The 26,732-nt window shown below is 42.3% G+C and overlaps 1 protein-coding gene across 3 annotated transcripts in view; it reads right to left on the reverse strand.

Annotated features, from left to right (window-relative positions):
* Positions 1-6,534: 6,534 nt before the first annotated feature.
* Positions 6,535-26,732, reverse strand: part of b4galnt3b (beta-1,4-N-acetyl-galactosaminyl transferase 3b) — a 264,672-nt gene continuing 244,474 nt past the window's right edge. For 2 of the 3 annotated variants that reach the window (XM_068050686.1, XM_068050685.1), the window contains 6 exons: positions 26,179-26,477; positions 24,560-24,713; positions 21,845-21,917; positions 14,119-14,272; positions 11,010-11,136; positions 6,535-9,081 (listed from right to left, as the gene is read on the reverse strand). In XM_068050686.1, coding sequence (XP_067906787.1) covers positions 8,982-9,081; positions 11,010-11,136; positions 14,119-14,272; positions 21,845-21,917; positions 24,560-24,713; positions 26,179-26,477 — 907 coding nt within the window. In that variant the 3' untranslated portion in view covers positions 6,535-8,981. Of the gene's footprint in view, positions 9,082-11,009; positions 11,137-14,118; positions 14,273-21,844; positions 21,918-24,559; positions 24,714-26,178; positions 26,478-26,732 lie in introns of those variants that run through there. The other variant, XR_010976873.1, reaches the window with a different exon arrangement.

Consider the following 26,732-nt stretch of genomic DNA (forward strand, 5'->3'; position numbering starts at 1 on the left):
GTATCTTCTGACTGCCCAATGCCTCCCTCACAATGAATGTTACTCTTTCACAAATTTCCGATCTTTCTCCCCAATCAATTGCCATCTTGCTTTCAATATTTTTAAACTGGTTTCATATCTGATGCAAAGAAAGGTAATTTTGATGTTAGAACATCCCATAAATGAATTTTAAAAAAAATCAGAAATCACAGCCCCAGGGCATCACTGCAGGTGTTCCTCAGGGAAATATCCTGTTTCTTCATCATTGATCTTCCCTCTGTCATAAGGCCTGGAAAGGGCTTTTAGCTATTGATTTCATAGTATTCAGCTCTATTCACAACTCCTATGTTAATGAAGCAGCAGAGAACTAATCTGCAACAAGACCTGAATAAGAGCTGACTTGGGTTGCGAAGTGGCAGGCAACATTCACGCCACCCAAATGCCAGATAAGAACTATCTTGAGCACGAGAAACCCCAGCACTCTCCCCTTGACTGTCAATGGCAGCATCAGTCACCACCTTTCACATCTTGGAGGCCACCACTGACCATCCATATTAGCACTGTGCCTACAAGACAAGGACAGAGACTTGGGTACATTGTGAAACATGGTTCACCTCCTAACCCCCTCAAAGCTTCTCCTTCATCTACATGGGTGAAATTAGTATACTCACCTGGATGGGTGCAGCTGGAACAACACTGAAGAAACTCGACACCATCCAGGATGGAGCAGTTCGCTAGAATGGTGCTCCTACCACTGGACTCAATATCTACTCCCGCCACCACTAGTACGCTGTAGCTACAGTATACATATTCTACAGGATACACTACAGCAACTAACCAAGATGACGTCAACAGCACTTTTCTTCTTCTGTGACTTCTACCACCAAGAACAACAAAGATGGCAATGTTGTGAGAACACCATCACCTCCAATTTTCCCTCTGAGTCACACACCATCCGATTCATTCTGCATTTCTGGGTTAGAATCTTGGGGCAGAATTTTACGTGATGGTGGAGGCCCTGCCCACTGGCTTAAAAGCCGGGGGAGAGCCCGCCTCTGCCAGGCCTGGAAGCCATGCAGCGATTTTGCATGGCACAGGCTCTTAATTGGCCTCAGGCGGGCCTTCCGCCCTTTTGAGGCAGGAAGTCCCACCTCCAAGTGTGCCGGCCAATCAAAGGGCCGGCAGCTCTTCAGTCCCAGCAGTGCCATCAGGAGTGGTGGTCACTGCTGGGATTGCACCCAGTGTGGGGAGCAGCATGGATGCCAGCCCAGAAAAAGGTAATGGGGTTTTGAGCCTCGCTGGCAACAATTGGCTGGATCCTGGCGAGGGGGAGTGGGGCCGATCAGGAAGGTGAGGGGAGGTGCTCCAGCAGGGGCAGCTTGTGTTGCTGGGGGAGGGGGGCCTCTGTGGGGCACAGGGTGCCCGATCAAGAGGGCCCCCCACCCCGGGCCCAAAAGGAGGCAACCTGGTATGACCAGTGGCCTCTTCAGCTGATCAAGTGCCCAGCCGCCGCTGGTGGGAAGAGGCCCGTAAGTGGCAATGAATTGACCGTTTGCCACCGCCCCCGCTACTGATAAAATGGCAGAAGGAGCAGGTAGGCGACGGGGATGGCACCCCCCACCTCCCACTCGATTTTACTCCTCCAGCCTGCTCCCGGGGCCGGGGAGAGAGGTTAAAATTAGAGCCTTGGTATTCCCTACTTAGCACCATGATGGGAATATCATTTGAAGGACTTCAGTGGTTCAAGGGGAAGACATACCGCCCCCCTTGTCAGGGCATGATGGGCTGTAAATGGAGTCATACCAGTATCATCCACATCTTGATAAATTGTTTAAAATGTCTAATGTGAATTTGAACTCATGACCTTCCAACTCAGACATACGAGCTACAACTAAGTCAAATTAGCACTATTGCAGGAACTCTGCTTTTCATTTAAAGTTCAACATCTTTTTATTTATCTGCTCCACTAAATGGTCACATTCCACCATTTCTTGGTCTAAGTTTTCAATATGGATGTATAGCAAGCATCTAACAAAGGAAATCTGAGCTAACCTGAACAGCTTAGTTTCTCCAGCTTGTTGACCACCTGGATGATGCAAAAATAACTTTCTTAATGTCTCTAGTTATGCTCTGCTAACTATTTACTCATTCCTTTCTGGGGATCTGGCAAGCAGGATCTATTCCTACAATAGAGTCATAAATCACCTGCAGAAACCTGAATTGCCTGCTCCTGGCTGCTCGTTGTAGCAGCATAAATGAGGTGTCTAGGAGAGAAAATATATGGGACTTCCATTCCACCAGAACGCCATCCTCTTCAGCCCCCATCTTTTTTCTGCCATCATTTCCAGCAGCCAAGAAAAGTGGCCACCCATACATACCATGTAACATCAATTCCACGTCATTGGTGCTAATTTGCTTTTTCACCAACATAAAAGGCCATCATCCATAGCTGCTAGGGGCTAGAGTAAAGGCAGAAGATAATTTAACGAGGTCACTAGCTAGATTAGCAGGAATGCTCTGATCACTGTGATTAACAATGCATAAATGCATTCAAAAATGTGCCACTACAATAGTGGTGAGACCAATTCTTTCCTTAGTTCAGAAGCTGAGCTGCCATTGTTATGAAGGTGCTTCCGTTTTTAATATTTTTTGAGGACTAGTGTTCAAAAGACTGTGGAATTACATGAGGAGATGCTAGACTTGTTTTTTTTTTAAAAAAGGGTCACTGGAAGGACACTGGGACTTAGTTTAAAAACAAACACTTACTGGAAGTCACGTCTTAAACTAAATAAACAGCAGGAGCCTTGCTATCAGAGTTGTTTACAGAGGAGTGACATGTCTAGATTTATGGTGGTCAAGAGTTGGTTTCATTTTTGGATATTGTTTGGAGTTCAGTTGCGGTGTAAGCCTGCTAAGAGAAGCTACCAGCTAATCCTGTTCCATCTCTTTGGGAAAACCTGAGAATCCAGTGTGAGAACTGGAGAAACTGATGCAGCATTTCTCCTAAGAAGCTTCTGGAAGACGTTCTCTTGACATCTCCTGAACGAACTGTTTCTGAAATGATCCCAGTGACAACCGCATGTGTCTAGTGACACCCGTCTATGTGTATCCGGACGCCAGACCAATTGGCACATTCCATATCTTATCCTTTTTCCTTCAAGAATTAACAAGTATTTGGACAAAGTATTTTTGTTTTTGTAAAGTTGATCTCTATTTTTTCTTTAACTGGTGTGCGTGCGTATGTGTTGGGTTATTTAGAAGGGAATATATTCATACTTTCATATTTCAACCTGTGTGTTAATGAGCTTTGCATCTTTATTGAATGAGTCTTGTTTTATAATAAATTAATAATGTTGCTGTTTATTAAAGAAACCTGGTTGGTGGGATTTTATTCTGACACTAAAATAGCTAAAAGTATATAATTGGCTGTATCGGTAACTGGGTAAAACATTTAAATATATGTTGTGACCCATGGAGATGTGGAACTAGAAAAAGACAGTGCACTCCTCCAGCCTCAATCGTAACATGTAATTGGGGGCTTGTCCGGGATAACCCAAAGCCAACGAAGTGCAATTGTAAGTGGGGTAATAATAATTGAAAAAGGGGTAAAGAAAAACACCAGGTTTCTTGCATATTACCGTAAAGTTTACACTACCGGAATGGCTACTTTTGATACAAGTGTATTTACGCAGCAGTCTGGAATAAATTATGATTCTTTAAAGGCATTATCCACTGATGAGCTGTCAAGTGTGGCAACGCACTTGAAGTTAGATATTAGACTGAAAGCTACATGAGCTGAAATTCAGAGACTAGTTGCCCGACAGCTGAAGATTGATGTGAAAGCACCAGAGGGACGAGTAGAATCGGAAGTAAACAAGGTCACACTGGCACAGATTCAGTTATACATGAAGAGGTTAGAGCTAGAATTTCAGGACAGAGAAAGGGAGCGAGAAAAAGAAAAGAAAAGGAAGAAAGCGAGGAAAGGGCAAGAAAAAGGGAGGAACAGGAAAAAGAAAGAGCATTTCAAAGGGAGCAAGCAGAGCAGGAGGAGAGAGAAAGGTCAAGAGAAAGAGAAAAAGAGAGGAAGAGAGAGAAAGGGAATACCAGAAAGTTGGAACTAGAGAAAAAAAATGCCCTTGACCCTGATAACAATTCAGGTGGGGAAAGACCTGTCCCCAACCCAGGACCCAGTGGAGAGCTATTTAACTTTGTGCAAACCCTCCCAAGGTTTGAGGAAAGGTACATGAGGTTTTTAAAAAAAATTTATTTTGAAAAGCTAGCTAAACAGAAGAGGTGGCCAAAAGAAAACTGGGCACTGCCCATGTAAAGCAGGTTGATTGGCAGAGCTCATGAAGTTTATGCCATGCTTTCTGAGGAGGCTTCTGCAGACTATGAGATGGCAAAAAAGGCTATTCTTGCTGCTCATGAGTTTGTCCCTGAAGCTTACAGGCAGAAATTTTGGAACCTCTGGAAACTGCCTGGGCAGACTTACATAGAATTTGAGGGGTAAAGCAAATTAACTTGGATCGCTGGTTGCGGGCACTAAAGGTAGAGGCCACATATGAGAACCTCAGGACCACTTGGAACATCTAGAAGCTCTGTTTAGAAAATTCCAGTCAGCTAATTTGGTGATAAACCTTGCCAAAATAAATTTTCAAAAGCACAGGTACCCTACCTTGGACATATAGTAGGGCAAGGACAAGTGTTGCCAAGAACAGCAAAAGTGCAAGCATTGGTGGGGGTTCCCTGCCCCTAAGACTAAATGAGAAATCATGAAGTTTTTGGGGATATGTGGTTTCTACTGCAAGTTTGTACCACATTTCAGCCCTACAGCTGCTCCAGTGACGGAGTTGCTACAAATAAAAAGCCGAGGTAGTGTGGTCAGGGGAGTTCCAAGCATCTTTTGAGAGGCTGAAAGCAATTTTGATCAATGAACCAGAGTTGACTGCCCCAAATTCACTAAGCCCTTCAAGGTAGCAATTGATGCTAGTGATCTGGGTGTCGGCGTAGTCCTGTTACAAGAAGATGAAATGGGCAGAGAAAGGCCAGTGGGATACTTTTCCACAAAGCTAAATTCACACCAAAAGAGATACGCTAAAGTGGAAAATGAAACCCTGGGCTTACTACTAGCTCTTAGACATTTTGAATTATATGTCTGCCATGGCTACAGAGAGATACAGGTATATATTGATCACAACCCCCTAGCATTTGTGGAAAAATTCAAAAACCAGAATGCCAGACTATTTTGATGGAGTTTACTATTGCAGCCCTATCACTTAAACATTATCCATATTATGGGCAAAAGCAATGTAATTGCTAATGCTTTGTCTAGAATTTAACTTTGCTTTGAGTTATCTGAGTACAAAGATGGTACAGGGCAGAACTATATTAGTTACAGGCAGAGAGTGAATGAGCATGTGTGTGGAAATGTGTTTTAATATTTTTCCATATTGTTTTTTTTCACACTTTGTAATGAAATGCATTTAAAAATGTTGTTTCATTCCTCCAAGGATGGAGGTGTTATGAAGGTGCTTCCAATTTTAATATTTTTTGACCACTCGTGATCAAAAGACTGTGAAAATACTTGAGGAGATGCTAGCCGTGTTTTTTTTTTAAAGGGTTACTGGAAGGACACTTGGGACTTTGCTTAAAGACAAACACTTACTGGAAGTCACATAGCTTAAGCTAAGTAAATAGCAGGAGCCTTGCTGACTATTGGAGTTGTTTACAGAGAAGTGACATGTCTAGATTTATGGTGGTCAAGAGTTGGTTTCATTTTGGATATTGTTTGGAGTTCAATTGCAGTGTAAGCCTGCTAAGGGAGAGACAGGCTACCAGCTCATCCTGTTCCATCGCTGAGAAAACCCGAGAATCCAGTGTGAGGACTGGAGAAACTGATGCAGCATGTCTCCTGAGAAGCTTCTGGAAGACTTTCTCTCGACATCTCCTGAACGAACTGTTTCTGAAAAGATCCTATTGCATGTGTCTAGTGACACCCGTCTACATGTATCCGGACACCAGACCAATTGGAACATTCCATATCTTATCTTTTTTCCTTCAAGAATTAACAAGTATTTGGCCAAAGTATTTTTGTTTTTATAAAGTTGATCTCTGCAGAGAAAGCTTCTTTATTTTTTTCTTTAACTGGTGTGTGTGCATATGTGTTGGTTTATTTAGAAGGGAATATATTTATAATTTCATATTTCATATGTTAATAAGCTTTGCATCTTTATTGAATGAGTCTTATTTTATAATAAATTAATAATTTTGATGCTTATTAAAGAAATTTGTTTGGCGGAATTTTATTCTGACACTAAAATAGATAAAGTATATAATTGGGCTGTAGCAGTAACTGGGTAAAACATTTAAATATATGTTGTGACCCATGGAGAAGTGGAAGTGGAGAAAGACAGTGCACTCCTCCAGCCTCGGTCATAACACCATCAACTAGTAGACAGTGTTTGAAGAGGGGGTGAGAAAATAGTTTTAATAACCAACATACTCAGAATTTCAAAAAAAAACTTTTATTTCCAAAAATTATGATTAAACACAACTTAGCAATTTCACAGAAATCATTAACCCTTCATCCCAGCATCTTAAAGAGAACACTACACTGAACAGGTACAATTAAAAAAACAAATACATTCTACTGTAATACAAAAGTCTACACCCTTGGAAAGAGCTTTGATTGAAAGTGTCCTGAAGCCACTAATAGTTTTTCCAGGCTCCTTAGATAATTTAAGTACCCAAAATGTGTTTGGAAAGTACCTAATCTTCCCACATCTGCATTCATAGAAAAATAAATTTTGATGGGTTTTGTGAGCTATATTTAAGACTCATAATTGAGGTACTTGGTTACAAACACAGTACAGCAAAAATGCCTGTGTATCTGCAGACTCAAGTATAAATACAGGTGCACAGTTAATTTGTATTTAAAGTGTTGTTACTTCTGTGCAGAAAAGAAAAAAGACTTAAAATATTTTGTGCACTCACAGGGCTGGATTTTACCAAGCTCATGACGTCGGGGGTCCAGAAGATTATTCTGGCAGAGGCTCACCTTGGAGGCCGACGCAGGGAGGGCCCGGCCCAATCCTCCCGGTGGCGGCGAGGCTCCATGGCGCGCCCCCAATCCCCTGTTGCTGGGCAACAGAACCTGCATCTACATATTCAAATCAATAAAATGAATAATTAGCGTAAACTTACCTTTAATCTTCTAGGCCCGCTGCGATCCTCAAGGTGGCGGCTGGCACTTCCGCGCCTTCAATTCCCCATCTGGGGAAAGCCGACGTGACACTGGTGGGTAGGGGGCAGGAGTTAAGATTTTCAGTGTGGGGTGGGGGGGAGGAACAGGGTCAAATAAACGTAATGCGTTTAGGGGATGGTTGGAAGGGGTGAATTTTGTGCAGTCTGAGGGGAGAAGATCAGATTTAAAAGCCAAGTGTTTTTTTTTGGAGGGGTGGGAAAGGGCAAATAGTTGATCTAATTGTTATTGGGGGGGTGGGAAAGGGGTGTTAGAAATTTATTTGATAAATTTTGAGGGGGATACTGCTTTAAAAATTCAAATTGGCCAGCAGGGCTGGGTGCCCTTTAAAAATGGCGCCAGCACCTGCACACAGGTAGCTGACGCCTTTGCCAGGGTCGGACAGTCCACCCCCTCCATGTGGTTGGGGGGGGGGGGGGGGGGTGGAGGGGCTGCCTCGGCTATTTAAATGAGCCGCTGCGCGGGAGATTGTGGCGGCTCTTTGGCATGCGGCCTGTTTGATCTCAGCAGCAGGCTCTTAAAATCCAGCCCACAGTCTGCATAAACTACAACTTAACCAACTCAGCAAACTGTCCTGTCAGAATTATTTTTAGCTTTGTACTTCAGAAAGAAACCTAATAAAAAGTGAAAAAGTTATCCCAAGGTTGTAACAGTTGACTCCTCGGCCCTCTGCCAAAAAACAGCCCAACTGAATGAACTACTTTCATTGCAGCTTATGTACATTTACTTAAAGATGATCCTGTATCTAAAAAGCTAAATCACAGCGGTGTAACTTAGTTGTCATGCACAACCATGCCTAGAAAGTCTAAGGCATCAATGTAGCTCTACTACTAGCACCATGCAATCATAAAGTGTACTGGGTTCAGTAAATATATATGTGGGGGTAAACTCTTCAAAGTGTTAAAAATGGAAACAGTAGCAATAATATCTAGCTTGGAAAAAAACACACAAAGAGAAATTATATGCTCAACCTTACCAACTGAATTGGTAATAAAGCTCATTGAAAAGAATGATGCTCATCTTATTTATTTTAAATCAGTATTTCCCAGAGTATTAAAAAGTTAAAACATGGCCATTAAACCTCCCCTCCCCAAAATGAGATGGTTACAAATATAGCAAATCTCGCTCATCCTAGAACATTGATGCACAACATTTTAATTCATTTCATTGAAAGGCATGACTTTCAAGGTGTCAGCAAATTATTAGTCTGTGACAATAAAACTGATCGCTCCAGTAGGCTCAGGAGGTGCATCAGGTGAGCCAAAAATCAAACTGCGCATTGTTAATGTGATGGTGCCACACAGTGGATAAGATTTGAACACAGCACAATCCCAAAAATGTTTTAGTCTAACATGGCTTCACACATCCTCCTAATGGAAAAATCCCAGTCTATTTTTGTTTCATTGTACCATAGCATAACTCCAGTTTTAGACCCTAACATATCAGGATCATTGCATTTCTTTGAATAAAAAAATATAAAACATTTTCTTTGGAACTATTCACCACTTACAAACTTAAGTATTGAGAGAGGTTCTTCATAATATTTTTCCTATGTTGAAGATCAGAAAACCATTGCTTGGTAGCCTGAGTAATTAGAGCAGCAATTCCATTGTCTTTAAATACATTTTACCTGAGGCAGCACAGGGGTCTGTACTCCATTTGTTTTTGGATGGGGTAATTCAATCCTATGACTGGATAAAGTGCATGCGAGCCAGACTTCCTATGGTCACCGTTATGCCACTTATACAAGTTTCCTATTCCACATTCCACGTTTCGAATGGTAGAAGTGAAAGTAGTTCCTCATATATAATCTCTCCACTTCCAGCCCAGCCTGGAATATCCTATGAATAATAAAAGGTAAGCATCATATCAAGTTGCAAAAATCACAAATTCAGATTTTTTTGGTTTTAGTGAGTGCAGAGATTTTATTGCTGAAATAGTGTTTGCAAACATGATAAATACTGTTAGAAAATAATCCAAACAATAGTAAGAGCAGTCCCGTGCCCAGTTTGAAGAAATTTCAATTGAAGTTCAATTTTTGGACAACACATCACTTCTTACAAATATGGAAATGGATCACAGACCACTCAGAGTGTGCCCATGACTGAAAGGGATTCTCCTCTGATGAGGAAAGCCAATAATAAAAGCTGGCTAAAATGTAACAAAACATTTTTAAATTGATGAGCGTATTATCTTGCGTATTAACCTTTTGTGTGGCACCTTATCGAATGACTTTTGGAAATCCGAGTGTACTCCACTTACTGGTTCCACTTTATCTATCTGGGCGGCACAGTGGCGCAGTGGTTAGCACCGCAGCCTCACAGCTCCAGGGACCCGGGTTCGATTCTGGGTACTGCCTGTGCGGAGTTTGCAAGTTCTCCCTGTGTCTGCGTGGGTTTCCTCCGGGTGCTCCGGTTTCCTCCCACATGCCAAAGACTTGCAGGTTGATAGGTTAATTGGCCATTATAAATTGCCCCTAGTATAGGTAGGTGGTAGGGAAATATATAGAGACAGGTGGGGATGTGGTAGGAATATGGGATTAGTGTAGGATTAGTATAAATGGGTGGTTGATGGTCGGCACAGACACGCTGGGCCGAAGGGCCTGTTTCAGTGCTGTATCTCTAAACTAAACTACTAGTTATATTCTCAAAAAAACTCTATACGTAATTTGTCAAACACGATTTCCCTTTCATAAAACCATGTTGGCTTTGTCTGATCATACTATGATTTTCTAAGTGTATGGTTAAGACTTCCTTAACAATAGATTCCAGCATTTCCCCAACGACAGATATCAGGCTAACCGGCCTGTAGTTCCCTGTTATCTCTCTTCTTCCATTCTTGAATAGCAGTGTTGCATTTGCCAACTTCCGATGCACTGGGACTGTTCTAGAATCTAGGGATTTTCGGAAAATCATAACCAGCGCATCCACTATCTTTGCAGCTGCCTCTTTTAGAACCTTAGGATGTAGCCAATCAGGTCCTGGGGATTTGTCGGATTTTACTCCCTTAAGTTTCTCCAGTACTTTTTCTCTGCTGATATTAATTACCTTAAGTTCCTCACTCTTATTAGCCCCTAGGGTGCCCTCTATTTCTGGTATGTAACTTGTGTCTTCTACTGTGCAGACACAAAAGATTTGTTTAATATGCCTGTCATTTCTTCATTATCCGATGAGCATTGCTGAAAACGTGCATGCGAGGACATTGTAGAACAGTATCATCAAGATTGACTATGACTCCCACATGCAATAAGCCTGCTCAATGTTAACTTTTTCAGCTTTCATGGGAACAGAAGTAAACCATTTAGCCCCTCAAGCCTTTTCCACCATTCAATGAGATCATGGCTGATCTGTGATTTAACTCCATTTACCCACCTTACTACCTTTGGTTAACAGAAATCTATCAATCTTCGATTTAAAATTAACAATTGACAAGCATCAGTTGCTGTTTGAGGAAGAGAGTTCCATTCTTAGCATAAAGAAGTGTTTCCTAACTCCTGAAAGGCTTTTTTAAGATGTGTCTCCTAATCCCAGACTCCCCAACCAGTGGAAATAGTTTCTCTCTATCGACTGTTTCCCTTAATATCGTGAAAACTTCGATCAAATTGCACCTTAATCTTCTAAGTTCCTACGAGTACAACCCCAGTTTGTGTAAGATGGTAAGAGGGGAGAATTGAAAATGAAATGAAAGACGAAATATAAATTTAAAACCATGGCTTTTTACTGCTCATTCTTACAAACAAACAATTTTTGTTTGATTTCAAATCCATTACCTATCCAGTAGTTCCCAGTCCTCTCCTCCCCAACGGTCACGGTATTCTTTCGTATTCATCCCACCAATACTGTCAAGATCCGATTTGTAGATTCCTAGCAAGCCAAATCCATTCACTTCCCAGTATCCTAGAGATTATAAGTGAATCAAATATTATTTGTTTCAATAAATCATGCTACATGTCTGAAGTGTAATTTAGCAGCTGCACAAAGGGACAAGATCAGGAATTTTTTTTTTATTCATTCATGGGATGTGGGCGTCACTGGCCAGGCCAGCATTTATTGCCCATCCCTAATTGTCCCTGAGAAGGTGGTGGTGAGCTGCCTTCTTGAACCACTGCAGTCCATTTGGGGTAGGTATACCCACAGTGCTGTTAGGAAGGGAGTTCCAGGATTTTGACCCAGCGACAGTGAAGGAACGGCGATATAGTTCCAAGTCAGGATGGTGTGTGACTTGGAGGGGAACTTGCAGGTGGTGGTGTTCCCATGTATTTGCTGCCCTTGTCCTTCTAGTTGGTAGAGGTCACGGGTTTGGAAGGTGCTGTCTAAGGAGCCTTGGTGCGTTGCTGCAGTGCATCTTCTAGATGGTACACACTGCTGCCACTGTGCGTTGGTGGTGGAGGGAGTGAATGTTGGTGGACGGCCAATCAAGCGGGCTGCTTTGTCCTGGATGGTGTCGAGCTTCTTGAGTGTTGTTAGAGCTGCACTCATCCAGGCAAGTGGAGAGTATTCCATCACACTCCTGACTTGTGCCTTGTAGATGGTGGACAGGCTTTGGGGAGTCAGGAGGTGAGTTACTCGCCGCAGGATTCCTAGCCTCTGACCTGCTCTTGTAGCCACGGTATTTATATGGCTACTCCAGTTCAGTTTCTGGTCAATGGTAGCCCCTAGGATGTTGATAGTGGGGGATTCAGCGATGGTAATGCTGTCGAATGTCAAGGGGAGATGGTTAGATTCTCTCTTGTTGGAGATGGTCATTGCCTGGCACTTGTGTGGTGTGACTGTTACTTGCCACTTATCAGCCCAAGCCTGGATATTGTCCAGGTCTTGCTGCATTTCTACACGGACTGCTTCAGTATCTGAGGAGTCACGAATGGTGCTGAACATTGTGCAATCATCAGCGAACATCCCCACTTCTGACCTTATGATTGAAGGAAGGTCATTGATGAAGCAGCTGAAGATGGTTGGGCCGAGGACACTACCCTGAGGAACTCAGGAATTAACAAATCAAATACTCAAATCAAGCAAACAAGATTGGTCTAGTTATCTTAGGGGTTCCCAACCTTTTTGCTTCTGAGCCCACGTTTCCTATGTTATAAAAATTCCACAGACACCTCCCCTCCACCCCCCGCAACCGTAACACAAGTATTTTTGCTGTATATAAATTAGTTATGCAATTACAAAAACAAAGGTTGCTTGTCCTTATTTATATCATGCTTGATGATTAAATGTCTTTGTAATTAGGAGGATTTCAAAGATTCACTTAACCACAAATTAAACACCAAGGTGGAGGTATGTCTCTACTTGCAGTACAAATCAAATCAAAATTCACATTTCCTTAATTTTGCAGGGCTAATTGCAGCTTTATGATTTTCACTCACACAGCTGCACCTCCTGGATGTTCTCAGCCCTCAAGCTGAATTTGGAAGTTCTATATCATCACTCTGAGTTTTGTTGTTTTGAAGCTGATGGTTCAATTAAAAGTTAATCCATATCTTGTATTAATTGTGTACATTTACAGTGATATTTCCTGTTTTTTGTAATTTATCTTGCTCCCACTGAAACACCTTACGTAAAGAGAGGGCATATTACATAACCCGAGAATGTGTTAATTTCTGCACTTTCAGCCTGAAATAAACACTCACAAACTAGGGATGGGTGTAAATGTCAGCCTTGCCCACATCCCAAGAATCAAACCATATTAAAAATATCCCAACCTTCATCCAAATGGTGAGTAAGGCATGATACCTAAATCTCAAATGGGCGAATATATCATCAGATACCCAACATGGATGAGCAGAGCATCAGATACCCAGGTGGGTGAACAAAGGATCAGACATCCCAATGCCTCCTGAAGAAATGCTAACTGTTCTTCTTTGTAGATGTTGACTGAACTGCTCTTTTCCAGTGTGTGTACTGTTGAAATAATTTGCTTTTTAACTCCCTATAAAGGGGACACTTTGATAAGTCATATTTTGAACCGGCAGCACATGAATTCCCAGGGAGGTGCTGCACAATGTGTTGCTGGGCCTGACCTCCTGCCTCATGGATTACTGGCATGGCTGCCTGCAGATGACTAACTAGCAGCCCCAGCGCAGCTGGAATCTGGGTGGGGGAAGGCATATCCTGTGGCAGAGGACAGATTGGCAGGGTGGGGGGGGGGGGGTGGTGGAGAAGGCCGGGTGCAACTCATCCAGCTAATGGTCAACATTGCCATCCTCCCCCCTCAGAGAGAAAATGGGACTTACCTAGAAATTGCAGCTTTACTGTCTCCAGGTGAATTGGTAGGGATATCTCCACATGCTGTGAATTGGTAGGGGTATCTCCACATGCTGCTGTCTGTCTACAGGTGCATCCTTCGCATGCTGCTTTATAACAACTCACCTTTTTCAGACACCACACTGCTGCTGATATCTTCCGATTGGTGTCCACTTTCCAATGACCTCATGATACTGCACGTGCACTGTGGGACTGTGCCAATTTCAGAATGGGTGCTGCCATATTTCAATTGGGCTAAAAAAAGCATTACTTTTGTCTACACATTGACAGACCCCTTGAAACCTTCTCTTCGACCCTTAGGGGGTTGCGGATCGCCGGTTGAGAACTCCTGTGCTATCTGAACCACATGCATATGATCAAGCACATACATTCTAGATTCCAACCATTAACCAGCTGAAAATTCAGCAAGAAGGATGATATAGTTTGTCAAAATGAGAACAGGTTCTTCTTTTAAATCCTTTGCCTAAGCATCTTTCTGCCTATTATAGTATTAATATCTATTTTTGTTCTTATAGTTATACTTGAGAGATTAAGAGAACACCCCAAAATAACCAGCAAAATCCGAGATTCATTTCAAAGTCATAACTTCAGTTACTCATTGTTGTCACTTACCATCAGGTTCCTGTGGGGAGGAGCCACAGTTCAGCCTCATTACTATAGGGGCAAATGCCATCTTTCCCTCCACACAATGTTTTCTGATGCTGTCTATAATGCTCGGGGGAAAGTATATGTGCAGGTCACACAGAAAAACAATGCTGTGACTATCCTGAAATGAAGAATAAGGAAGATATCAAGAAACTCTGATGACTTCAGCGTCACCATAATCCAGCAATGCAGAGTCAATTACTGGGGTGTCTCAAAAGAGTCAACTGTTTTTGTACTTTTGATACAAAGATAGATGTTACAAATAAGCACTCCTGCTTTCATGTGCATAATGGAAATTTGGGCACGAAGCTCAGTGTTTCCCACAAGATGTTCCATCCATTAAAATGATTTTTAAAAAAATCAACCCTTCACCTGAATTCCAGATTTAAATTCCTGCCGCATGAACTAGGAGTGCTAATTTGCACAATCCACTTCTTGTGACTGAATAGTGTCTACATTGTCCCTAAGATTTCAGTAAACTCCAAATACAGATATATGAAATTGTCATGCAGCTGTGTATTAAGGTATCTTTTCCAGCAGATTTTCAGTAAAACACATTGGGCACACAACAACACAAATGGAAATCGTGTCTTCCAAACAGAGAAAGAACATTTTGAGCTACAGAAGGATGGAGTAGCAGTGGATACAGATCTGTCACAAGTGATGAACCAACACAAGATGATGAATTCAGAGTATTACAGAAGGAGGACTTTGGCATGTAGGTGACCCTGTAAAAGTAGATGAGAGTTTTTGCATTACTATTTCTGTCTGAGGCAGAAGAGGTACCAGGCTGTGTCTTCATTTTGTTAGCTTCCACAAAATTTTAAATTTTTGTTAATCATTTTTCCCTTCCTCGCGGAAATCTTTACTTGGGCCGAGAATGAACTGGAGACTTCCTTTAAGCTAATGGGTAAGAGCTGCTTTAGAGTGGTTTGATGTGACTGTCCTGATTTTCCCTCTCTTCTTCCCCAGAAGTCACATGCAGCAGCTCAGCCAATTGAACACCAGACTCGGGCCAGGAAGTCTTTGAATCTTTCACCCTTACATGGTAGATTAAAAAAAAAGTACCTTGTCTTGGGGTGGAGGGAGAAAACTGGAAATTTCAGAGACTAAGCAATGCTTGTCATGCTGTGCTGGTATCTTTTCACTGTCTGGTATTGGAAATCGATATTAGTACCATAGGGCATTTGTGTCTCTAAAAATCCAGATTTCATGAGTGGTTAATGCCCCTTTCTCTTTTCCCCGTAGGCAAGCGCCTAATTTTTGCTCGATACTTCTCCAAGTCAGCAACCCTGATGTGGAGAAGTCTGCAATCATCTGTTCTGATGAAAGGTCACAGACCTGAAACGTTAGGCAGATGCTGCCAGACCTGCTGAGTATTTCCAGCACTTTTGGTTTTTATTTCTGCAATCATCTTTTCTTACTCCCACAGTGTTATCAGTGTGTGGGGAACAGTAAGCCCAAGCTCCCATCTCATTATGTTTATTTCTATGCATTCCAGCTCAATTTGCTGCCACTGTGCCAACTCCAAGATCTAATTTTATTTAAATCACCAGTGATGGTGAATAACACCAGGTTGACAACTACTTAAGAAAAAAAATAATATATTTTTTATTATATTAAAATACTTTGCATAGAGTATGCACACTAAAACCTTATTTCAGCTGTCTCAATTTTGGGTTGCACTTTTTATTTCAACATTTAACATTGAAACTCCATATCTAAGCAATTATAATGGAGCAAGAATATTCCCTATCTAAAGATGTAGGAGCAAAATTTGACAGACCCCTGAAAAACAGGTGCACGAATCACGATGCAGGATTAACTGTTGCTTCCAATGGAGGCAGCACGCCAACTTTGTGCTGCCCACTAATTAACATAATTGCAGCATGCAGCCAGCACTAACCACGCTGTTGAGTGACTGCACATCTCACAGGGGGCCCAAGTTTTTTGACGCGAGCACCACTTAAAACTGACCTGCATTACTTAAAGCCAGCCTGCACCTCTTAAAAGGGAGGTGCATTATGGCTGGAGCAGGTACTGGAAGTCATTCTACAACTGATTCTGACCTGGGAAACACACAACATGGGAAAGAGTGGGCTCCAAGATTTTCTGATGCTGCACTAAAGGCCTTTGTAAAGGAGGTGCAAAGGAGGAAAAATGTGCTCTATCCACAGGGGCCCAGGAGAGCTGTGGCGGACAATGTCAGGAGTCAAGCCCTTGGCATGCAGTGCCACAAAAAGTTCAATGACCACAAAGGTGTCATCACAGTCAGTGAATGCAACTTCAAATGCCATATCCCAATAACTGCACCAGTAGCCTTAGACACTGCTCAATGCACCACATCCCCAATACTTTCCATCAATCACGACTCATAACCAACATTTATAGCTTCAGCTCACCCTCAGACACTTAGCATTGCACCAAATCTCACACCCACGTGTCCCAGCTTGCACACACTGCCAGCTATTCAACCATGGCAGTCACATCATCCAAACAGATTGGACCACACTCACTGATACACTTCCCTCTCTGTTGCAGGACAAGGTGGCACACAACCAGAGGTAGCAGGTGCTAACTGGTGGGGGACAGGTGTGCTGCACATCCACAACCCCATGAAGATGGTGCTCACCATCATTGAAGCAGCCATGGCCGAGACCATGGCATGGTTGAACCAATAGAACATGATATCTAATCCTCCTTATCTCATCCCAGTTCTCCCTCATCCCACAATCTCTTCTGCTTTAGAAGCTGCAGATGGTATAAGCATACACCTCTTGCTTAACAACCCCCCACCCCCCCTCACCACAACTATACCCTTGTGTCTTTTTTCTTTCAGATGCCCAAGAACTGCAACCTGGCCAAGCAGTGGTGGAAGAACAACTCGTGGAAGAGGACAAAGAAGTGATGATGAAGAAACACAATCACTCGCTTTGATACTTACAGCCACCTGCTCAGATACAGTGTGTGTAATTTAGAAGATAGCTTAGAGGCAGGATATGGATGTGGTGAGACCCTGGGCACAAGTGACCAGCAGCCAGGGCAGGGGCAAGGGTAACACAGGTGCCAACACCCCGGAGGGTGAGGTTGCACACGAGTTCTGCTGTAGATGACTCAAATGAGCATTTCAATGGGGCCAGCTGGAGAGCAAGGCTGATGTGAATGAACAATGAAATGCTTGGTGCATTGGCAGGCCTGCTAGAAAGCCTAGGTGCAATGGCGAGGAGCATGGAGGAGTCCGGCACCAACACTGCACAGGACTTTACCTAGAGCTTGCAGCCCATCCTTTCCAGCGTGGAATTATTGGCCAACTCCATTAGCATAATTATGGACCCATCCATGCTGCAGCGTCCGATGGCCAATGTCTCGGCTTCAATTGCAGAACACAGAAAAGCCACCCAATGTCTGGATTCCGCAGTGGAAGCTCAGACTTTTGTCATATAATGTTAGCTTGCTGCCATCAAGGCTGCGGATACCAGTATGCAAAGGCCCTTGCAGGGCGTCACAGCAGTCCAGCAACCTGTCCTCCACCAGGTTACTCGGATTGATGAGACAGTGCCCCAGGAGAATGGCAGTGGCTCCAAGAAGCATAAACCTGCTGTCCTCTCTCAGGATGACAGCATTTGTCCTTTCACTACAGTATGTCCTTGCTGTTGTGCAGTCTGAAGCCATGCCTTCTAGGGCCTGTGATGCTTGAGGTCATCCTGCAAGGCCATCTGCAGTCTCTCCCATTGAAAGTCAGCAACCTTCGACTAGACATGTTGCAGCCACTGGGCTTGCACTGCATAGGAACAACAGGGCAGACAAAGGCGCACAGAAGACAGGCTCGAAGGGAATGCACAAGAGTGATTAGTTGGTACTGGTATGCAATATGGCAAAGATTCATTTATAAATTTGGTTTGGAATGCTGATTTTATGTTGGCTTTTATTTTTGCATTGTGGCCAAGCAGACACTGTGATGGTCACTGACAGGGAAGGTAAGGTGTGGGACTGTTAGTGAATGGGGAATTGGGGATTGCATTTGCTGGTAACACAATAAACAAAATTGTTAATGGATGGCCTGACCTGAAAGGGGCTGTCTAGGTTTCCCCTTCCTCCTCCTCCTGCTTGCTGTATAGTTGGTAGCAACGGCTGTTACCCCATGATGGCAAGGTTGTGTGGTATACAGCAGACCACCATGAATCTTGACACCTGCTCTACAGAGCTCCTCCACAGAAGTATAGGCAGAAGCTTGTTCAGCATGCCAATTGCCTTCTCAATCACATTTCATGTGGCAGCATGGCTTTCATTGTATGTATGCTGTGCATGGGTTGCACACTGGAGTCATCAGCTAAGACTTCAGTGGATACCCCTCGTTACCCAGTAGCCACCCTTTGGTTTGTTGTGGTGGCTCAAATGCAGCTGGACTGTCGCAGAATGAAGGCATCCTGACAGCAGACAGGATACCAGGCATTGACCTGCATACTTCATAGGAACATAGGAGCAGGAGTAGGCCATTCAGCCCATCGAGCCTGCCCCACCATTCGATATGATCATGGCTGATCTTCCACTTCAATGCCTTTTTCTCACACTATCCTCATATCCCCTTATGTCATTTGTATTTAGAAATCTGTTAATCTCTGCTTTAAACATACTCAATGACTGAGCTTCCACTGCCCTTTGGAGTAGAGAATTCCAAAGATTCAAAACCCCCTGAGTAAAGACATTTCTCCTCATCTCTGTCCTAAGTGGCGCTTCCTCCTTATTTTGAAATTGTCTCCCCTGGTTCTAGACTCCCCAACCAGGGGAAACATCTTACCTGCATCTACCCTGTCTATCCCTTTAAGTATTTTGTAGGTTTCAATGAGATCACCTCTCATTCTTCGAAACTCTAGAGGATACAGGCCCAGTTTCCCCAATCTCTCTTCATAGGACAGTCCCGCCATCCAGGGAACAAGTCTGCTGAACCTTCTTTGCATTCCCTCTATGGCAATAATATCCTTCCTAAGGTAAGGGAACCAAAACTGCACACAGTACTCCAGGTGCAGTCTAACCAAAGTTCTGTACCATTGAAGCAAGACTTCGTTACTCCTGTACTCAAATCCTCTTGCGATAAAGGCTAACATACCATTAGCCTTCTTAATTGCTTGCTGCACCTGCATGTTAGCTTTCAGTGGCTTATTGACAAGGACACCCAGGTCCCTTTGTACATCTACACTTTCTAATCTCTTACCATTGAAGAAATACTGTGCACACCTATTCCTCCTACCAAAGTGGATAACCTCATATTTTTCCACATTATATTCCATCTGCCATATTCTTGCCTACTCACTCAGTCTGTCTAAATCCCCTTGAAGTCGCTTTGCATCTGCCTCACAACACACATTCTCACCTAGTTTTGTGTCATCCGCGAACTTGGAAATATTACATTTGACCCCCACATCCAAATCATTGATATATATTGTGAACAGTTGGGGCCCAAGCACTGATCCCTGTGGTACCCCACTAGTCACGGCCTGCCAATGCGAGAATGACCCGCTTATTCCTACTCTCTGTTTTCTGCCTGTTAACCAATCCTTAATCCATGCCAGTATATTACCTCCTATCCACGTGCTGGAGTGTTGAGCTCCAAAATGGCAGCACTGGCACTGAATCAGCATTACACCATAAGTACAGATGCGTGTTGCGGACACCATTTCAGACCTTTAAGGCCACTCATACTGTCTAAAAAATGGGTGTCGCTGGTAGCATTTAATGCTGGTAGGCTTTTCTCCGAGCCTGTCATAATATCAATGTAGGCCTCCCAACAGTGATGGTGCTGTAACATGCCTCTCATGCCACTCCCTGCTACTCACCTTGTGCTGTACATGCCTTAACAAGTTTGCAGCCTCTGCTTCAATAAAACTCTACTAGAGGGTAAGTTTTCCATTTATCAAAGTTAAAATTAATTTCTAGGTTGTGCTGGAAGTTTAACATTGCTTTAAAATGATCTGTGTAGTGTTTCTTACATCACTCTGCCTTTGTTAGACCTGGCTGCAGCCCAATATGTCTTCATCTTTGCCCGGCTTCGATTTTCAATTGTCTTCAATTTGCCTCACTGCTTCCTTCAAGCCAGACCTCCATCTAATACGGCCTTACTGTCTTCGTCAGCTCAGGATTCAGCCCAATGTGGTCTTCTGTCTTTGTCAGCCCAGACCCAGCTCTGGTTCTGGCCAGATTTGGCCCTGCCCAGATTATGGTCTAATTTGGCCCTGTTTCTATTTTCCTCTATTATTGTTGACTTTCTCCACAGTATGGAACCACCATCAGCACTACCATTGTGCAGATCTTTCCCTTCCCCACCCTTCTTATGTATCTCTCTTTCCACTTAGCTCCACTGACTCTGTGATATTGTACTTGCCCGTTGTGAATTCCCCACCCCCATTATGGATCTTCCCATCCCCATAGTAACAGGGTTCTGGTATGCTCTGTTTTAAAGAGAGTTGACATAATATTTCTCTGAACAAAAGCAATACAAATATGAAGGCAGGTGCCTGCTATCTGTATGATTCCGGTATGCAACATGACAGGCCATCAATTGGCATGAATTACACTTTTAAAATCACTTCAAGATGGGCACACCAACTTTTACTGGAGCAAAATCCTTAATCTCCAGACAAAAATAATATTTTATTGGTATTTTTAAGCTAATGTTTTATCACAGCACATTCATGCAACGTCAACTTAGATGGTGGCATAGTGGTAATGTTGCTGAACTAGTAATACAGAGGCCCAGGCCAATGTCCTGGGGACACAGGTTCAAATCCCACCATGGCAGCTGGTGGAATTTAAATTCAATTAATTAATAAAAATCTGGAATTGAAAGCTAATCTCAGTGATGGTGCCATAAAACTATCACTGATTGATTTTAATGGCAACCTGGTTCACCGGACATGTGATTCCAAACCCACAGCAATGTGGCTGACTCTTAACTGCCTCTGTAATGGCCTAGCAAGCCACTCAGTTGTCAAGGGCAATTAGGGATGGGCAACAGATGCTGGCCTTGCAAGTGATGCCCACATCCCATGAAAGGGTAAGGAATAAATAATTCAGTAGCTAACAAAAAAGTTTACTCTTTTAACAGCCAGCCTCAATGAAAAGCAATTCTCAGACAATCCATTGATATGGATCTAGTCATCCTGAAAATAATCCTTGAAAACATGTAGGTATATATCACAAGTGATCCCTGCTAAATTAATAGTTTGAAAGGAAATGGTTTACTTGCACCAGATTTTCTAGAGACCATAAGTAATTGCCAACTTATCACTACAATCCATTTAATTATTTGTTCAACGATTCAATGTAAAGGGAGGCCAGTTGCTAGCGAAACAAACATGGAGAGGTTTTAAGTGAGAGAGAGCATGACAGACAGCAACAGAAAATATAATTTTTAAATAAAGTGATTTGATCTCGAAAACATTTCGCTGTTGTTGGTGAAATCTGACAATGGCTGAATACTGCCTAATGTGTTGTGCATTTTGGGAGAAAATTAGTGAACATCTTTAACAGGTTACCTGAGCATTTTTCTTGGTTCAGGGAATTCATACAACAGGAAATGGTTTAGTGCCCTGGAATAGATGTTCAGATCAAGCACATGTCTATCTACAATTTAACAGACTTCAGTCACAACACTTTCAACATTGTGATAAACTTTAACAAAGTTATTATTCCTTACCTTTATTACGTCTATTCCAGCCTGTAGACCAGCTGACCGCTCAAAATTCCCCTCAAGTTTCACATATTGATACCTGTTCACAAAGCATGAACATATGTCAAGACATGGGCACATTTCAGCTCTTGCTTAACTGCACACTGTTCCAGAAAAAAAAAAGCATTGGCTTTATTGAACCATATAGGTAAGGAGGCTTTTGTTGCTGCTTTAAGGTGAGTGATATCAGTGCTGGACAATGGAACATTTTTCACATTAGGCACACAACATCAAAATCAAGCACACCCTAAGGTTAGTTATTAACCAATTACAGAACAAAGCTGCAACAATGTGTCTTAGCTCCAACCTCTAAGAAGTGCTCTATGATGCACGAAAATGTTTTTTTTTTCACTTGTGATAGCAGCTTTTCTTCTGGGAATGAGATTAGCAGTTTAGCACTGACTTGTGTCAAAATCATGTACTTGCACGAAGAAGCAGCTCGACATCGTCCAGTTAAAGTATGTGTTGGACCTTACAGCTAGCAGAGAAAAAACAGTTTCATTGCATGAGTATTGACTGCATCAAACCTGGGTCTCAAATGTGAAAAGACAATGTTGTAGTCCACTATTCCACTGGATTCTCCTCAGGTGGGAATGTTTGGAGATTAAAATATATGGGAAGCATAAAAATGTGTAACTGTCACATACAGTTAATGCTACAGCCAAGGGGAAGCAAGTACCCACGACAGAAATTCGTCAGTATTTACAATGGAGAAAGAAAATGTTGTCGAGGAGAATACTGAGATACAGACTACTAGGCTAGATGGGATTGAGGTTCACAAGCAGGAGGTGTTAGCAATTTTGGAAAGTGTGATAATAGATACGTCCCCTGGGCCAGATGGGATTTATCCTAGGATTCTCTGGGAAGCCAGGGAGGAGATTGCAGAGCCTTTGTCCTTGATTTTTATGTCGTCATTGTCGACAGGAATAGTACCAGAAGACTGGAGGATAGCAAATGTTGTCCCCTTGTTCAAGAAGGGGAGTAGAGACAGCCCTGGTAATTATAGACCTGTGAGCCTTACTTCGGTTGTGGGTAAAATGTTGGAAAAGGTTATAAGAGATAGGATTTATAATCATCTTGAAAAGAATAAGTACATTAGCGATAGTCAGCACGGTTTTGTGAAGGGTAGGTCGTGCCTCACAAACCTTATTGAGTTTTTTGAGAAGGTGACCAAACAGGTGGATGAGGGTAAAGTCATGGATGTGGTCTATATGGATTTCAGTAAGGCGTTTGATAAAGTTCCCCACGGTAGGCTATTGCAGAAAATACAGAAGTATGGGATTGAAGGTGAATTAGTGCTTTGGATCAGAAATTGGCTAGCTGAAAGAAGACAGAGGGTGGTGGTTGATGGTAAATGTTCATCCTGGAGTATAGTTTCTAGTGGTGTACCGCAAGGATCTGTTTTGGGGCCACTGCTGTTTGTCATTTTTATAAATGACCTGGATGAGGGTGTAGAAGGGTGGGTTAGTAAATTTGTGGATGACACGAAGGTCGGTGGAGTTGTGGATAGTGCCGAAGGATGTTGTAGGTTACAGAGGGACATAGATAGGCTGCAGAGCTGGGCTGAGAGATGGCAAATGGAGTTTAATGCGGAAAAGTGTGAGGTGATTCACTTCGGAAGGAGTAACAGGATTGCAGAATACTGGGCTAATGGGAAGATTCTTGGTAGTGTAGATGAGCAGAGAGATCTTGGTGTCCAGGTACATAAATCCCTGAAAGTTGCCACCCAGGTTAATAGAGATGTTAAGAAGGCATATGGTGTGTTTGCTTTTATTAGTAGGGGGATCGAGTTTAGGAGCCACGAGGTCATGCTGCAGCTGTACAGAACTCTGGTGCGGCCGCACCTGGAGTATTGCGTGCAGTTCTGGTCACCGCATTATAGGAAGGATGTGGAAGCTTTGGAAAAGGTGCAGAGGAAATTTACTAGGATGTTGCCTGGTATGGAGGGAAGGTCTTACGAGGAAAGGCTGAGGGACTTGAGGTTGTTTTCGTTAGAGAGAAGGAGGAGAAGAGGTGACTTAATAGAGACATACAAGATAATCAGAGGGTTGGACAGGGTGGATAGTGAGAGCCTTTTTCCTCGGATGGTGATGGCAAACATGAGGGGACATAGCTTTAAGTTGAGGGGTGATAGATATAGGACAGATGTCAGAGGTAGTTTCTTTACACAGAGAGTAGTAGGGGCGTGGAACGCCCTGCCTGCAACAGTAGTAGACTCGCCAACTTTAAGGGCATTTAAGTGGTCATTGGATAGACATATGGATGAAAATGGAATAGTGTAGGTCAGATGGTTTCACAGGTCGGCGCAACATCGAGGGCTGAAGGGCCTGTACTGCGCTGTAATGTTCTATGTTCTAAATGTATTATAAGTTATACTATGGACATGAAGAGTGATATGTAGAAGTAGCACAGTGACCTTCACAGTATTGTTGTATGATGGAGTCATTAGTGCTAAATCTAATTAGAATTCCTCTCCGTTTTTGCAGAGGAGACTGTAAAGTAATTCTCAGTTGACATATTAGTTAAATAAAAATATTTATTAACTCCATATGGTCGTAGTTACACAATGAGTTTGCAGGCTGCAGGGTTAGCTTTTATATTATTATAACTTTATTGCAAAAAGCTTTGTTTTTTGTGGTCATGTTTTTATGGAAAAAGCAGGTGGGAGAAAGTTGCAGCTACCTGGTCAGCGAGCTATGTTTCAGGGCTTTTTCAATATCCATGTCTGTACTACTGTAATCAGTGATGATGACACTGAAGTACTCGTCCCCGGTAACTCTATACAACTCTTCCATATCAAAGATAAATTGCTGCACCCAGCGAGCTTGATTTTTCACTGTGGGATGAATGCAGAAATTACTGCAAACACTTTACATTTACTGGAAAACATCACTAAGATCAATAACTGAAAGCATATTCAATTCTCAACCTCTAATACCCCTCCCCGCTTATAAACCATTTTTATCCTCTTTTACTGATCTCCTAGAACATTAAGCACTTGAACACTTTCAATGTCAAACATATATTTAGATCTGAAAGAAATGTACTAAAGCTGATGCTGAAACGGAAGACCTGTGTTGCCAAAAAACCAGACACGCTTCAGCTGAAATATTTGCAAAATCATACAATATAATTATCAATTTGTTTTGCTCGGCTGGCATTTTAACCTACCACCCTCCCCTGTGTCACAGATTAACCCTCAACTAAGAGGCAAGGAAATGTCCTCATTCAAGAGCACTGTTAATGCTCTAGAACTGGTACATGTTGACTCAGTGCCCATTTTTCCATCCCTCCAAATGGTGTTTATTAAAATCCCGAACTTACTGTCGTGGAATGGTGAGGGAAAACCCAATTTTCATCACTCTGCAGCACACAAACTTGGGTGCTACTGGAATAAGAAATCTTCAAAACAGACTTTACAGCAAAGCACTGAGACCTTTTACATAATTACAATAGACTGTTGAGAGATCAAAAGCAGTTTTGAAACGTTAACTCCATTTCCTCAACTCTAATACAAGAAAGATCAAGTTTATCTTGTTGTATAAATATTTGATTATTTGCTAATCCTTGTTTTCTACAATACTGTTTCTTTCACTGCAGAAGTGGAACACACTACTCTATGCATCACAGTCATTAGTTTAACAATAGCAATTTTTGGAGGGGAAGAAAAGAGATAGAACTGCAAGTACAGTGTGATTATTGAGTTTCTATATTATATTTGTGCATGTTCAGTTAAAATGAGGTATCCAAACCATTTGAGAAACTGCCTCATTTGGATTAGTAAATCATTTGTGGCACTGATTACATTCAAATGTTGTACAGTATGGGCAACACAAATTCAACAGGACGCTAATATATAGTGTGATAAAACAACTGTAAAACACGCAGCATGCTGGGAGGTTCATTCAGGTTGGTTAATGGCTAGTTGGATAATAAATTATTAATTGCACGATATCATTGGCATTATTTAAGATGTGAGAGGCACCTTCCTTTCATGCACAGAAATAAATAATCTGAATAGGGTTAAGAATGCAAAGCAGTAGCCATGTTAATCTTGAAGTCAATCTAGTTTTAATATGAAGTAGTTAGTAGGTGTAGCCCTGCATAATATTCCTCCATTTAAAACAAAGGATGCGAGCTCAATAATATTTAACTGAACTATTTAAAATATTGACTAATTCAAAATCTAATGAGTTGCTAAGATCCATAGTCCTCATTTTTGATTTCTGAAAATTGCTTGCAGAGCCCTCTTAAAAATGGTACCCCTTCCCCCACATGTAGATGTTAACATACATCTTTACCTGGAATTATAAAGTGTACCACAGCGTTGCGCTGCCAGTTGAATCCAGTTGGCGTACACAGCATAATCTTTTCTTGATTTTCCCTAAGTTGCCGACCTCTGTGCCTGAAAATGTTCCTCATCTTCCTTTCCTCATCACCATCCATGTAGTTGCCATTTCTGTTGAGACCATAAATGTACTCCGATACTCGCACAATTGTTTTTTTATTCACCAACAGCTCAAGCTCCAGGAGGTATCGACTTCCGTGAATGCGATCAACGCGCTTTTCAATATTGACTAATTGATGAAGTGTATATATTCTGTAACCAAATAAATTAATCATTCTTAGAATGAACACCATAAACATGCTTCATTTAACTTGCAATTACTTGTGCTATCCATCTTCCACCTCAATATTATTATATACCTAATGTTTTAGCTTAAGCTTCCCTTGCATCTTACTGGGCATAGGAACATAGGCACAGGAGTAGGCTATTCAGCCCATCGAGCTGCTCCACCATTGAATTAGATCATGGCTGACCATCTACCTCAATGCCACTTTCCCGCCTGATCCC

This window comes from Heterodontus francisci, chromosome 18, assembly GCF_036365525.1.
Source record: "Heterodontus francisci isolate sHetFra1 chromosome 18, sHetFra1.hap1, whole genome shotgun sequence".
NCBI classification, from domain to species: domain Eukaryota; kingdom Metazoa; phylum Chordata; class Chondrichthyes; order Heterodontiformes; family Heterodontidae; genus Heterodontus; species Heterodontus francisci.